The 15,429-nt window shown below is 40.1% G+C and overlaps 1 protein-coding gene across 4 annotated transcripts in view; it reads right to left on the reverse strand.

Moving 5' to 3' along the window:
- Nucleotides 1–230: 230 nt before the first annotated feature.
- The window catches only part of FRY (FRY microtubule binding protein), a 425,952-nt gene continuing 410,753 nt past the window's right edge, over nt 231–15,429 (reverse strand). For all 4 annotated transcript variants that reach the window (XM_027116557.1, XM_027116555.1, XM_027116558.1 and 1 more), the window contains 3 exons: nt 6,030–6,140; nt 2,316–2,518; nt 231–1,679 (listed from right to left, as the gene is read on the reverse strand). In XM_027116557.1, coding sequence (XP_026972358.1) covers nt 1,421–1,679; nt 2,316–2,518; nt 6,030–6,140 — 573 coding nt within the window. In that variant the 3' untranslated portion in view covers nt 231–1,420. The remainder of the gene's footprint in view (nt 1,680–2,315; nt 2,519–6,029; nt 6,141–15,429) is intronic.

The raw sequence follows: 15,429 nt of genomic DNA on the forward strand, positions 1-15,429 counted from the left end.
AGGTTATGGACAATTAGAGCTCTTGTTCTTCTCTGATTTCTCTCTTTGATCCCAGTGAGCACTGGGTGAGGGTCACAGTCTTTGGTGTCCACTTCAAGAGGTTACAGAGGCCTCCTGCTCCCAGGGTCACTGTACTGCCTCACAACCCCACTGGCTGCCATTCATGGAACACATATGAGTGTGGCACCCCACACACAAAACTATAAATGTGTCAACGGCAAAAATCTTCATTAAGCAGAAATAAAACCTGTGGTCAATATGTATTTTTTTCTTTTAGTCTAAAGAGAATATTAACCGAGATTACATCACAAAAACTTTAAATGTATTTACAGAGTGAATAAGTTACACAGATAAACTTTGAATGTTTCTAATGTGCAACAGGTTTACATGCACACAGCTAACACTTGACAGCATTAAGTTTAAGGAGAAAACTTAAGAATGGCCCTTTACATATATATTACAAATAAAATGACATTTCTTAAGAAACAAAGTGACAACTCATATTTTACCGTTATGATTCTACTTCCAACTATCCAAACGGATATTAAAATATGCATGCATAACAGGTGGAAAGACTTGGAATTTATAATGTTGAATGTCTTTAACTTTTTTCTACAAAATGGCCAAGTTGGTTAAAATTAACACTCATCATTCTGTAGTATAAATATGCTCATAAAAGCAACCTTATAGTAAAAAGCAGCCAAGATCCTTTAAAAAAAAGGTCTCTCTGGACCATTTTCGGTGCGAGGGTCCTAATCACAGACCCCTGCAAAGAGATCCAGGGCTTTCGAAACAGTAGCCTAGCAACATAAGAAAGGTACTTCATAGCAGCTCCTTTTAGATACAGTAATTGTATTCAAATTTCAGTGTACATTAAATTGTCCATTTACAATTCCCTTTTCACATATACAGGCTGTCAGCTTTTGACCGTCTTACAATTTTCAGTGGCCAGCTTCATTCTGCCTGCCCCTTCCTCAGCCCACCAAAAAAAGAAAAAAAAAAAAGAAAAGGAAAGAATGTACAAGTTTTAGAATATAAAATATTTTTAGCGAAGAAAACATTGCACTTTTGCCAATCTAAAATTGTTTCTAGAAAGGAAGGTACTGTGCAGAGTAGTCGGCTTTGGTATGCAATGGAAGTCACATCTTCAGTAGTGAGTTGCATTTGCTCAGTAAAATAACACATTTGTGCCACACAGCATGACGGATGGAGGTTGTTCCAGAATGTCCTATGCTACCTTGGTTCTTATAGTATTGCTACACGTGGGAAGTTCTGCCATCCTCTTTAGAAAAAGTCCTACAGGTAACAAGAGGGAGAACAGTCTGACCAAGCCTTTTGAAGGCCGAGAAGACACTGAATGACGTCACCCCAGCATGGCAGCACCCCCAGCTTGGCACCCATGGGGGACGGAAGGCTCCTGTCAGAGACTAGTGCCGGAAACACTGGAGTCTGGAAGGAAAGCGGTGAGGACCCGGTAGCTCTGGGCCCTGCGGATCATGTCCCGGATCTCCATGTTCAGCTCCATCAGCTTGGTGCAGATCTCGGTCAGGCTCTGGTTAGACCCCACCAGTGCGTAAGTACCTGTTTGTCCCAGAGTTTGATGACGGAAATAAATATTCAGTAGTGTCTGGACCTCATCGTCAGAACTGCTTCCAAAGATGTCATTGGGCCACAGACTTCTGCAGTCAGAAAAGAAGAGCAGATTAGAGGCACTATTATTCACAAGGTTGAGAGGTTATGAGTTTTTATTAGTATAAGAAAATTGCTCTTTTAATACAAAAGCTTTTGTTGAGATATAATTCACAAACTGTACAATTCAGCTATCTAAAATATATAGTTCTGTGGCTTTTTTAGTAATATTCAGAGTTGTGCAGACATCACATGATCAGTTTTAGAATATTGAATATTATTGGTTTTGATAAAATATCTAAAGTAAAAAAATATCAGAATGGAATCCCATAATCTTAAAATATTTATTTGCTATAGCATTCTGGTTACAATGAATGTGAATATACTATCAAAATGTAGGGAGAAAAAACCCAAAGAGGCTACATTCAAATAATTAGTTTTAAAATTATGTTGGCGTATACTTTGAAGTGTTTGAACATTTTAGAGATGACCAGAACCGAAACCAACACTTCAAACAATAAGTCCTGAAATCTGATGTTTCTGGCATGGTAATGGGAAGGATCTGAGAAGGGTTTATATAAACATCTCGGTGTTCCTTCGGTAGTGATTTAGTCCCCAGCCATGACAAAGTAACTATTAGGCATGCATTTCCTTTAACCGTCTCTAAATAGAAATAGTAGCGTCACCTGCATTCCCGGATTTGCCGTAAAGCCTTGCCAAGTTCATTGTTTTTCAAGCACTCGAGCATGGACTGGATGGCTGCTTCAGTGGACGTGAAGGTCGGCTCAGACCACGCCCCCTCTATGTAGAGAGGGTCGGCTGTGATGGCTGCAGTAGCCTCCTTCAGGTTTTTCTTTAGGTCACTCAGTTCCCTGGACATATTTAGCAGCTGTTAAAAAAAAAAAAAAGTATTTTTACTGTATTTAGTTGCAGGCTGGATTTTACATCCCCAAAGTAAAAAAAAATTTGTATGAGGTCTGGTTACGCAGAAGCTTAATATCTCGGTAAACTAAAATAGGACAGATGAAACCGTACTGCGTGGTATATGTAGGGTTATGGGGCTGAATGCGTTGTATTCAACTATATCAACAGCTGGGATGCTCTCCTTATATAAAAGATTGACTCCTTTTAAAATGTCGTCTATTTAAGCAGAAGGGCATACGTAGAAGTAAAATGCACAAGAGAACAGGCTCGGTAGGTGGATAACGCTGGGTTTATTAGATGCCAGTTCTGCATTATTGACTACTGCATAGTCAAGTAAACAAACTTTTACGTGCCTTAGTTTTATCATCTGTGAGATTGAAGATATTACCCACCTCTCAGGTTATTTTAAAGATTAAACAAACAGCTTGGCACAAAAGTGCCCAATAAATTTAATTATGAACACAGATGCTGTTTGAAGAATAAACTTTTCTCCCTACTCCTATGCCACGGGAAAAGATGAAAGACATAATTTTAAGAGGGAGGAGGAAAAATCTCAATGTAATGTTAGTATTCATGTTACAAGTAAGAGATATTTTCCCTCAGAATTACTGGAACCCAAAGATTCTGAGCTGTTAAAAAGTAAATCATAAAGAGAACCTGTGTCACTTCTTAAAGGTGCCTCCAAAGTGTACAGTGGAAGACAGCTCTTTTGCAGTTTGACCTCCAGAGCATTTAAAAGAAACTGAGATGAATTTAAAGGTTTTTTGTTTCCCTTTGTCATGTAAGCTGAGGATGCCCAGTTTCTTTGAAAAGTTGATTTACCCAGCATCTTTACCTGTTTTCATTCCCAGCCTGCTCACCGTACAAGGTATAGAACTGAAGCCCTCAAGGACTGTCTTCACACAGATGCCGATTAAATACAACTCTGTACTCCAGCCCCACGTTCAAAATTCAAGGAGGTAATCCTTTTACATAAGTTGTTAGAGTGTCTTAGACATATAGTTTTTAAGTGTGAAAGTGAATTTCTTATTTTAAATCTAGGTAATTTTTTTTTTTTTTTTGCGGTACGCAGGCCTCTCACTGTTGTGGTCTCTCCCGTTGCGGAGCACAGGCTCTGGACGCGCAGGCTCAGCGGCCATGGCTCACGGGCCCAGCCGCTCCGTGGCATGTGGGATCTTCCTGGACTGGGGCACGAACCCATGTCCCCTGCATCAGCAGGCAGACTCTCAACCACTGCACCACCAGGGAAGCCCTAGGTAAGTTTTAAATTATGTGTGTGTAAAGTATTTAAAACTTACCTAGATTTAAAATAATTAAGGAAAAATTCACTTTAAATTTATTAGATTTAAAATAATAATATACACACACACACGGTATGAAACATATAATTTACTACTCTTAAGTGAAACGTGAATTACTTTTTTAATATGGAAAATGACATGTGAATTTCATGTGCATTGTCCTCTATTTTTGGAGCAGGGAATGGACTCTGAGGGTTCGGTTCCTACTTTCCAGAAGAGTAAAGCTTATCTTGACAATGGGGCAAATCCCAGTCATCAGCTGTCTTTTCTTTTATCTGATAATTTGTGATTCTGTGGAGGAAAACTCGTTTGTGAAGAGCTCTTCATAAACAACGATGTCTGACTCCTGTCTCCCTTGAAATTGGGATCTGTGAAAGGACAGTTGACCCTTGAGCAACTCAGGGTTAGAGGCACGGTCTAACTTCTGGTTCCACCTACCCACCCACCCCCGCCCCTAGAACTTAACTACTAACAGCCCCCTGTTGACCGAAAGCCTTACTGATAACACACAGTCCATTAATACATATTTTGTATGTTATATGTATGTCTACATATATTTTATGTAGTCACGACATATCTATTTCTAGGTATGTTTGCGAGATTTTTCAAATTTCCAATATATTTATTGAAAAAATCCACATAGGTAAGTGGACTCACAGTTCAAACTCATGTTGTTCAAGGGTGAACTGTATATTTAAAAACTATAGTCACTTTTCCTTTTTTCCACACTGAGTAATAATTATGGTTAAATGGCTGTCATTCTGTCTCCTCCTCCCCTACCCCCAACTCAGACATGAGGTTTCTAGGCTCCATCCTCACTCCGCTGCTTGCAATGGGATTGTTTCATGGACTCATGACTGTTCCCTGACAGCACATCTGCACCTTTAGCAGCAGATCCTTGTATTTAACTACATGCAAGATGGGATCTAGCAGGCAGGGTCGGTCACTGACGAGCAGGCAGGAGCTGTGGATGTACAATTGTGTCAGGCCTCCTCCGACATCCCTGTCTTAGCTGTGGCACTGTGGTTACATAGTTCATCTGAGAGGGGACCTGAGCATCGTCCCCCACTCCTCCCCCCACAACCCCATCAGTTTCAGTGACCTTTTGTCCTAAAATATCTCCCACGTTTCCTCCCTCTCCTTACCTAGCACTTCTGTCCTAGTTCAAACTCTCACCTCTTATCTGAGCTATTTCAGCGGCCTCATAACTGACTGGTCTGTCTGTCTCCAGTCTAGTTGTCACCAAATCCACCCTCCACATCCCTGCCGTGAAGATCTAACTAAAATACTCACAGGTGCAGCGTCTTGCGTGATCTCACCTTACTTATCTCTTCCGCCTTAGTCCATCGTTCCTTTTGGTTTGCATTTTATAGTCTAGCAATCCTCAATTGCCTGTACTTGTAGTTCCTATCTCTTTCTCACTACCATGTTTATGCCCACGCTGTTGTTTCTTACTGGAACATTCCTCCTTACCCCCCACTTCATCTCTCTAATTCTAACTCATCCTTTAAGAATCAGGTGTGATCTCCTCCAGAAAGTTTCCTCTTTCAACCTCCTTGTCTCCAGCTGAACTAGGCACTCACCCTCTGAGCTTCCACAATATCCAGTGTACACCACCATTATTTCATCTACTACACTGCAGTAGTATTTTTTCAAGTCTAGGAAAAATTTGGCTCACTCAGAAGCTGTATGCTCAAGTTACTTTACCTTTTACATTAAAAGTATTAATGCATCCGGATGCTAAGCAGAGCAGGGAAGCTGAAGAGAGTCAAACATCATGTAGTTATTTTCCTTCTTACCTCAATGTAGGATCAAGTATGAACAGCTAGAGGTCAGAAAAACCGTAACACAAGGAACTTTTTCAAATAAGGATCCCCAGACACAGGGCCAGGGGGAGGCAAGTGAGGCCCTCGGCATAGCATTCAGGGAGGGGCTCACCCTGAAGGTCGTCCTTGTATTTTGTGTCCAGGTATGTCACTTGCCTCACCCTAGTCCTGGCACTGCCACGTGAGCATGGAAATAAATATAAGACACTGGTATTTAAGACTTGTGCTTGAGTGAAAGGATTATGTGGAAATAAAATCACTTGGACATTTATAAACTGGCAGGAGGGAGAACGAAAGGAAAGCAGTGATACTCATGGCAGGACCTGGGGTCGGGAGTGGGCAGGCTCACCTCTGGCATGGAGCTGACTTCGTGCACCTGGCCGATGAGCTTACAGTACGACTGAAAAAGCAGCAGCAGCTGGAAGTGTAGCTTATACAACCTCTGACACAGTTCCAGTTGCTAAAGAGAGAATTTGCATGGGAAGAAAGAGTTATTAAGGATCATTCTTGTATAGTAAGTGAAATCTTAGTGGAGACTAATGCACCTTTTTTTTTTTTTTAAATCAAGGAACCATAACTAGTTGTTACCATTCTAAATAAAACAGAACAATAAATCCAATCAATGACTATCAGTGAGAAATTCACTGTGTAATATAGAATAAAACAGCTCCTGGAGGATGACTAATTAGAAAGAAGTAGTAGCTAGCTATAAAGGGACTTAGTGAACTGCCAAATTTCCATTATATTCGCCAATTAAATTACAGGTTTAATATCTACAAATTATAACTGCAGTCTTAATTTTTATAAGCTATACATCTTTGAACACAATTTCTTTTTATTAAAGGTATATTTAAAAGGCACAGCATTAAGTGGTTCTAGGTGTTAAATTTATAAATTCAGCAGACACTTGGGAGATTATTCCTTGTGACAACTCTGGCTGCCATTTAGGGTGTAGGCACTCATCCTAAAGTCTGTGTAAACACAAGAGCCACGTGACTGTCTAAGGTGCTGCATCAGGTTTAATGATGATGCTTCTACTCAGTGCTCAACAAATTTGTTGAATTAAAGAGATATAAAAAGGGCCCAAAATGCTTACAAAAAGGAGAAATCATGAAAGCATGCAAAACTTTCTGTGGAAAGAACGTTAAAAAATATGCATACAAAATGGCCCTGGAGCTCTACAGACACCTCTGGAATTGAAAATGTTTTCATTATACAGCTTACATGCACTGTAAGGGAAGAATAAACCATGAGTAATTCCAACACCAATGATCATAGTACTCTTTGAGCTGTATCTGCTCAATGGCCTCTAAACTTTGCCTGTTTCATCCCAAGAAAGGGTTAGCTCCTAGGTAGCAGATGGGATTCTGCTAGAGGAAAAGGACAGCCTTCACTAGATAGAATTTAATGGCTCAGCAGTCACCACTGAAAGTGGGTGAGATATGTGGCTTAAACCAAACACTTCACTGTTCAGTTTTCAAATGTGGTTAAGTAAGGATAAATAGGGCCTTTCTTTCACTAATGGACTATAAAGAACTCAGTAAGCATTGAGAGCCACTGACGTGACTTAAAATTGTTCCCCCCAAATCGGTTTAAGGAGAGCCACTGACGTGACTTAAAATTGTTCCCCCCAAATCAGTTTAAGGAGAGCCACTGACGTGACTTAAAATTGTTCCCCCCAAATCAGTTTAAGGAGAGCCACTGACGTGACTTAAAACTGTTCCCCCCAAATCAGTTTAAGGAGAGAAATGACAAGAATTTAAATGTAGGTTTTTAGGAAGCATATTCCATTAATAGTATTATTAACATACTCTTGACTCTAATTTTAAAAGTGACTAAAGTTCATGCTAAGACCATGCTGGATGGAGTTTTCTTTCTCCTCTCTCCCTGGCCCTTAGGGGGAAAAAGCAATTCTACTTAGATTTATTTGATCTCTCAATGCTGGTAACCAGCCTAAGTGTAAAGAAGTAGCTACACTCGTTTGCTAACCCAAACTAGATGTTTGGTTGTTTTAGTAACACATTTTATGATAATTTAAACTTGCCTTTGTGGAAACCTTTTCAAAATCTGGTATAAAAGACAACTGCCAGAGACTCTCAGACAAAAAAAGTATTGTTTAAAAACAAAATGTCACCTTTCACAATTTAGGGTGAAACCTAGATATGAAAACTCTGACTTTTCTAAGTGTCAGATAATGGTAGTTATTTCTAAAAATATTCTAGTGATAACATGAGAGTTCATAGCAACATAGGTTTCTACTTTGGGAGGAAAGCAGCCCAGAATGCTAATAAACTACATGTCTCAGTCTACCAAATAAAAGAAAATGAAACAAAAAAGGGAAAACATGCTAAGAGATATAATAGTAACAGTAAAAATAAGATTGTTATGGGTCCATGCCTAAATGGACAAAGAGTAGGAAAGAAAGTTAACTTACTGCAAGAGATTCCATTTGCTACACAGCAAGCATGGCACAGGAAACAAAGGAAAGGAAAGAAAGTACAGGGTCAGTGTAATGCATGCAACAGAAAGCACGGCCCTCTTCTAAGAGCAGAACTGTCAGCCGTCAGCCGTCAGCCGTATTAGCATCGCTTGCCCCAACGTGATAAATGGTTGCAAATGTTGTACCCATTCAACATGCACAGCAGTCCAGTTAAAAACAAGCTCTAATGGGAAACATGTCATTGAAAAAACATAATTTGTGATCTTTTAGATTCTCTGATTAGTTAATTTAGACTTTGTCAGTCTTGGAGACCATAAGTGAAAACTTACATTGCTTAAAGATTTTAGCGTTTAAATGTGAATAGTAACACAGTAAACATAGTAAAACTGTGAGGAGACCAACTGATTAATCTGAAAGAACTACAGCCCCAAACAAATTACACTATTGCTAGGTTAAGGCAGAGTCTTTAATATGTTTGGCTTCGTATCTACTACGCTATGACTATCCAATTAGCATAGAATATAATTAATTAACAATCTAAGTGGCATTTTCTTTAGAGTCAGGTTGCCTTCCACGTTGAGAATATTTTACAGGACTGCTAGATACTGTTATTTCAAAGGACTGAACATTGTCTTTATACTCCCAAACAAGTGTGAGATATGACAATTAATCTTGCATTTTAGTTTTTATAATTTTTTCCCCAGTAGACAGTTTCTAAAAGTAATCTAGAACTGATGTTAGTCTAGAATATTATAAATTTGTAACTGGGCCATGTTACAGATTACACAACCCGAGGTATTTACTATTTTCAAGAAAACTTTAACTGTGCTAGAAGTTTTTATAACCAAACCTTATGCACTGAAAAACAATGTCACACAAGAAAGGAGTACAGGGCCAGAGTTTTAAGTCTGCATATACAGAGTTGCCACTGTGAAGACTTTTTAGAAAACGTCAAATCTGATTGAAACGTTTAGTATGAACCTTAGTACATAACTGCTTCTACCATGGAATTTACTTTTCAGAAGCATGGAATGAAGCAAGTGCTGAGTAAATTACATGGTCTTATGTGAAGAAAACGGCTATCTTTTTTACTGTTTTCCAAAAGAATGTTGTAATCCCAGGTCATCAAGTCAGTTAAAGAAAAATCTTCTCTGTTCAGTGAAGGCAAATGAGGCTTTTTGACTTGAGCCTGGTACCGAGGAATTTCACTGTCAACGAATTCCTTCCACTCCACGCTCAGGGCACACACTTGTGTTTCTTGGGAGACGGACAGCTTGATGAACACCAGTTCTCAGTGTCCTTCTTACACTCTCCTTTCTAGGTAGGCTAGTCCAAGCTGCATTGACATTTATTACCCCAGAATCTTTTCCTAGGCCACAGGCTTGGATGTAGTTTGCATTTAGAGTTCCAAAAAGATAGTGAAAAAAAGCCTTTCAAGGAAAATGTTAAAACTTCCCCCCCACAAATATTTTCCGATATCCAGGTTTTAAAAATAATCCCTTTAGAAGTCTTTATAGATATATCTATGTTTTGGTGATTCAAGATTCTTTTGAAAATGTGGGAATCTATTTTATTTGGTCACAAGGATTTTCTTCAAGCCCAGTTCCTGTACTCCTGATATGACTTGATTTATATATAAACTGGATTTAGAGGTATGTTTTCTGAAAATGAGAAAAAAAATGTCAAAAAGTCAAGATGTTAAGAATTGATCATAGACAAGGTAGCTTAAAAGCCTAGAATCATCTAGTTCTTATTCATTAACAGTATCATAGGAGGAGCTTCAAGATGGTGGAAGAGTAAGACGTGGAGATCACCTTCCAAATACATCAGAAATACATCTACACGTGGAACAACTCCTACAGAACACCTACTGAATGCTGGCAGAAGACCTCAGACCTCCCAAAAGGCAAGAAACCCCCCACGTACCTGGGTAGGGCAAAAGATAAAAGAATAAACAGAGACAAAAGAATAGGGACGGGACCTGCACCAGTGGGAGGGAGCTGTGAAGGAGGAAAGCTTTCCACACACTAGGAGCCCCTTCGCGGGTGGAGACTGCGGGTGGCGGAGGGGGGACGCTTCGCAGCCGTGGAGGAGAGCACAGCAACAGGGGTGCGGGGGGCAAAGCGGAGAGATTCCCGCACGGAGGATCACTGCCGACCGGCACTCACCAGCACTCACCAGGCCGAGAGGCTCGCCGCCGGGGCGGGCAGGGCTGGGAGCTGAGGCTCGGGCTTCGGAGGTCAGATCCCAGGGAGAGGACTGGGGTTGGCTGTGTGAACACAGCCTGAAGGGGGCTAGTGCACCACGGCTAGCCAGGAGGGAGTCTGGGAAAAGTCTGGAACTGCCTAAGAGGCAAGAGACCATTGTTTCTGGTGCCTGAGGAGAGGGGATTCAGAGCGCCTCTTAAACGAGCTCCAGAGACGGGCATGAGCCGCGGCTATCAGTGTGGACCCCAGAGACGGGCATAAGACGCTAAGGCTGCTGCTGCCGCCACCAAGAAGCCTGTGTGCGAGCACAGGTCACTTTCCACACCTCCCTTCTGGGGAGCCTGTGCAGCCCGCCACTGCCAGGGTCCCAGGATCCAGGGAGAACTTCCCCGGGAAAACACACACCGGCCTCTGTCGCTGCAGGCTCGCCCCGCATCCATACCCCTCCCCCCCGGGGCTTAATGAGCCAGAGCCCCCGAATCAGCTGCTCCTTTAACCCCATCCTGTCTGAGCAAAGAACAGATGCCCTCAGGCAACCTACACGCAGAGGCGGGGCCAAATCCAAAGCTGAGCCCCTGGGAGCTGTGAGAACAAAGAAGAGAAAGAGAAATATCTCCCAGCAGCCTCAGGAGCAGCATATTAAATCTCCACAATCAACTTGATGTCCCTGCATCTGTGGAATACCTGAATACACAAAGACAAAGAATCAACCCAAATTGAGGAGGTGGACTTTGAGAGCAAGATATATTATTTTTTTCCCTTTTTCTCTTTTCATGAGTGTGCATGTGTACGCTTCTGTGTGTGATTTTGTCTGTATAGCTTTGCTTTTACCATTTCTCCTAGGGTTCTGCCTGTCCATATTATTTTCTTTATTACTTAAAAAATTTTTTTGCTTAACTATTTTTTATTTTAATAACTTTATTTTATTTTATTTTGCCTTCTTCCTTTCTTTTTCTCCCTTTTATTCTGAGCCGTGTGGAGGACAGGCTCTTGGTGCTGCAGCCAGGAGTCAGGGCTGTGCCACTGAGGTGTGAGAGCCAAGTTCCAGACACTGGTCCACAAGAGACCTCCAAGCTCCATGTAATATCAAACGGAAAAAATCTGCCAGAGATCTCCATCTCAACGCCAACACCCAGCTCCACTCAACGACCAGCAAGCTACAGTGCTGGACACACTATGCCAAACAACTAGCAAGACAGGAACACAACCCCACCCATTAGCACAGAGGCTGCCTAAAATCATAATACGGCCACAGACACCCCAAAACACACCACCAGACGTGGACCTGCCCACCAGAAAGACAAGATCCAGCCTCATCCACCAGAACACAGGCACTAGTCCCCTCCACCAGGAAGCCTACACAACCCACTGAAACAACCTTAGCCACTGGGGACAGACATCAAAAACAATGGGAACTACGAACTTGCAGCCTGCAAAAATGAGACCCCAAATACAGTAAGTTAAGCAAAATGTGAAGACAAACACACAGCAGATGAAGGAACTAGGCAGAAGCCCACCAGACCTAACAAATGAAGAGGAAATAGGCAGTCTACCTGAAAAAGAATTCAGAGTAATGATAGTAAAGATGATCCAAAATCTTGGAAACAGAATGGAGAAAATACAAGAAACGTTTAACAAGGACCTAGAAGAACTAAAGAGCAAACAAACAGTGATGAACAACACAATAAATGAAATTAAAAATTCTCTAGAAGGGATCAATAGCAGAATAACTGAGGCAGAAGAACGGATAAGGGACCTGGAAGATAAAATACTGGAAATAACTACTGCAGAGCAGAATAAAGAAAAAAGAATGAAAAGAATTGAGGACAGTCTCAGAGACGTTTGGGACAACATTAAACACACCAATATTTGAATTATAGGGGTCCCAGAAGAAGAAGAGAAAAAGAAAGGGACTGAGAAAATATTTGAAGAGATTATAGTTGAAAACTTCCCTAATATGGGAAAGGAAAGAGTTAATCAAGTCCAGGAAGCACAGGGAGTCCCACACAGGATAAATCCAAGGAGAAACACGCCAAGACACATATTAATCAACCTATCAAAAAATAAATACAAAGAAAAAATATTAAAAGCAGCAAGGGAAAAACAACAAATAACATACAAGGGAATCCCCATAAGGTTAACAGCTTATCTTTCAGCAGAAACTCTGCAAGCCAGAAGGAACTAGCAGGACATATTTAAAGTGATGAAGGAGAAAAACCTACAACCAAGATCACTCTACCCAGCAAGGATCTCATTCAGATTTGATGGAGAAATTAAAACCTTTACAGACAAGCAAAAGCTGAGAGAATTTATCACCACCAAACCAGCTTTACAACAAATGCTAAAGGAACTTTTCTAGGCAGGAAACACAAGATAAGGAAAAGACCTACAATAATAAACCCAAAACACTTAAGAAAATGGTAATAGGAACGTACATACAGATAATTACCTTAAATGTAAATGGAAGAGATGCTCCCACCAGAAGACACAGACTGGCTGAATGGATACAAAAACAAGACCCATCTATATGCTGTCTACAAGAGACCCACTTCAGACCTAGGGACACATACAGACTGAAAGTGAGGGGATGGAAAAAGATATTCCATGCAAATGGAAATCGAAAGAAAGCTGGAGTAGCAATTCTCATATCAGACAAAATAGACTTTAAAATAAAGCCTATTATAAGAGACAAAGGACACTACATAATGATCAAGGGATCGATCCAAGAAGAAGATATAACAATTGTAAATATTTATGGACCCAACATAGGAGCACCTCAATACATAAGGCAAATACTAACAGCCATAAAAGGGGAAATTGACAGTAACACATTCATAGTAGGGGACTTAAACACCCCACTTTCACCCATGGACAGATCATCCAAAATGAAAATAAATAAGGAAACACAAGCTTTAAATGATACATTAAACAAGATGGACTTAATTGATATTTATAGGACATTCCATTCAAAAACAACAGAATCCACTTTCTTCTCAAGTGCTCATGGAACATTCTCCAGGATAGATCATATCCTGGGTCACAAATCAAGCCTTGGTAAATTTAAGAAAATTGAAATCGTATCAAGTATCTTTTCCGACCACAATGCTATGAGACTAGATGTCAATTACAGGAAAAAATCTGAAAGAAATACAAACACATGGAGGTTAAACAACACACTACTCAATAACCAAGAGATCACTGAAGAAATCAAAAAATACTTAGAAACAAATGACAATGAAAACACAATGACCCAAAACCTATGGGATGCAGCAAAAGCAGTTCTAAGGGGGAAGTTTATAGCAATACAGTCCTACCTTAGGAAACAAGAAACATCTCAAACAACCTAACCTTACACCTAAAGCAATTAGAGAAAGAACAAAAGAACCCCAAAGTTAGCAGAAGGAAAGAAATCATAAAGATCAGATCAGAAATAAATGAAAAAGAAATGTAGGAAACGACAGCAAAGATCAATAAAAGTAAAAGCTGGTTCTTTGAGAAGATAAACAAAATTGATAAACCATTAGCCAGACTTCTCAAGAAAAAGAGGGAGAGGACTCAAATCAATAGAATTAGAAATGAAAAAGGAGAAGTAACAACTGACACTGCAGAAATACAAAGGATCATGAGAGATTACTACAAGCAACTCTATGCCAATAAAATGGACAACCTGGAAGAAATGGACAAATTCTTAGAAATGCACAACCTGCCGAGAATGAACTAGGAAGAAATAGAAAATATGAACATACCATCACAAGCACTGAAATTGAAACTGTGATTAAAAATCTTGCAACAAACAAAAGCCCAGGACCAGATGGCTTCACAAGGCAAATTCTATCAAATATTTAGAGAAGAGCTAACACCTATCCTTCTCAAACTCTTCCAAAATATAGCGGAGGGTGGAACACTCCCAAACTCATTCTACGAGGCCACCATCACCCTGATACCAAAACCAGACAAAGATGTCACAAAGAAAGAAAAGTGCAGGCCAATATCACTGATGAACATAGATGCAAAAATCCTCAACAAAATACTAGCAAACAGAATCCAACAGCACATTAAAAGGATCATACAGCATGATCAAGTGGGGTTTATTCCAGGAAAGCAAGGATTCTTCAATATATGCAGATCAATCAACGTGATACACCATATTAACAAGTTGAAGGAGAAAAACCATATGATAAGCTCAACAGATGCAGAGAAAGCTTTCGACAAGTCAACACCCATTTATGATTAAAAGCCTCCCAGAAAGTAGGCATAGAGGGAACTTTCCTCAACATGATAAAGGCCATATATGACAAACCCACAGCCAACATCGTCCTCAACGGTGAAAAACTGAAACCATTTCCACTAAGATCAGGAACAAGACAAGGTTGCCCACTCTAACCACTACTATTCAATATTGTTTTGGAAGTTTTAGCCACAGCAATCAGACAAGAGGCAGAAATAAAGGAATCCAAATCGGAAAAGAAGTAAAGCTGTCACTGTTTGCAGATGACATGATCCTCTACATAGAGAATCCTAATGATGCTACCAGAAAACTACTAGAGCTAATCAATGAGTTTGTTAAAGTGGCGGGATACAAAATTAATGCCCAGAAATCTCTTGCATTCCTATACAGTAATGATGAAAAATCTGAAAGTGAAATTAAGAAAACACTCCCATTTACCATTGCAACAAAAAGAAAAAATATCTTGGAATAAACCTTCCTAAGGAGACAAAAGACCTGTATGCAGAAAATTATAAGACACTGATGAAAGAAATTAAAGATGATACAAACAGATGGAGAGATATACCATGTTCTTGGATTGGAAGAATCAACATTGTGAAAATGACTCTACTACCCAAAGCAATCTACAGATTCAATACAATCCCTATCAAACTACCACTGGCATTTTTCACAGAACTAGAACAAAAAATTTCACTATTTGTATGGAAACACAAAAGACCCCAAATAGCCAAAGCAATCTTGAGAAAGAAAAACGGAGCTGGAGGAATCAGGCTCCCTGACTTCAGACTATACTGCAAAGCTATAGTAATCAAGACAGTATGGTACTGGCATAAAAACAGAAATATGGATCAATGGAACAGGATAGAAAGCCCAG

The sequence above is a fragment of the Aethalodelphis obliquidens genome, unplaced genomic scaffold (assembly GCF_003676395.1).
Source record: "Aethalodelphis obliquidens isolate GAN/ISIS:26980383/991018 unplaced genomic scaffold, ASM367639v1 scaffold16, whole genome shotgun sequence".
Lineage (NCBI taxonomy): Eukaryota > Metazoa > Chordata > Mammalia > Artiodactyla > Delphinidae > Aethalodelphis > Aethalodelphis obliquidens.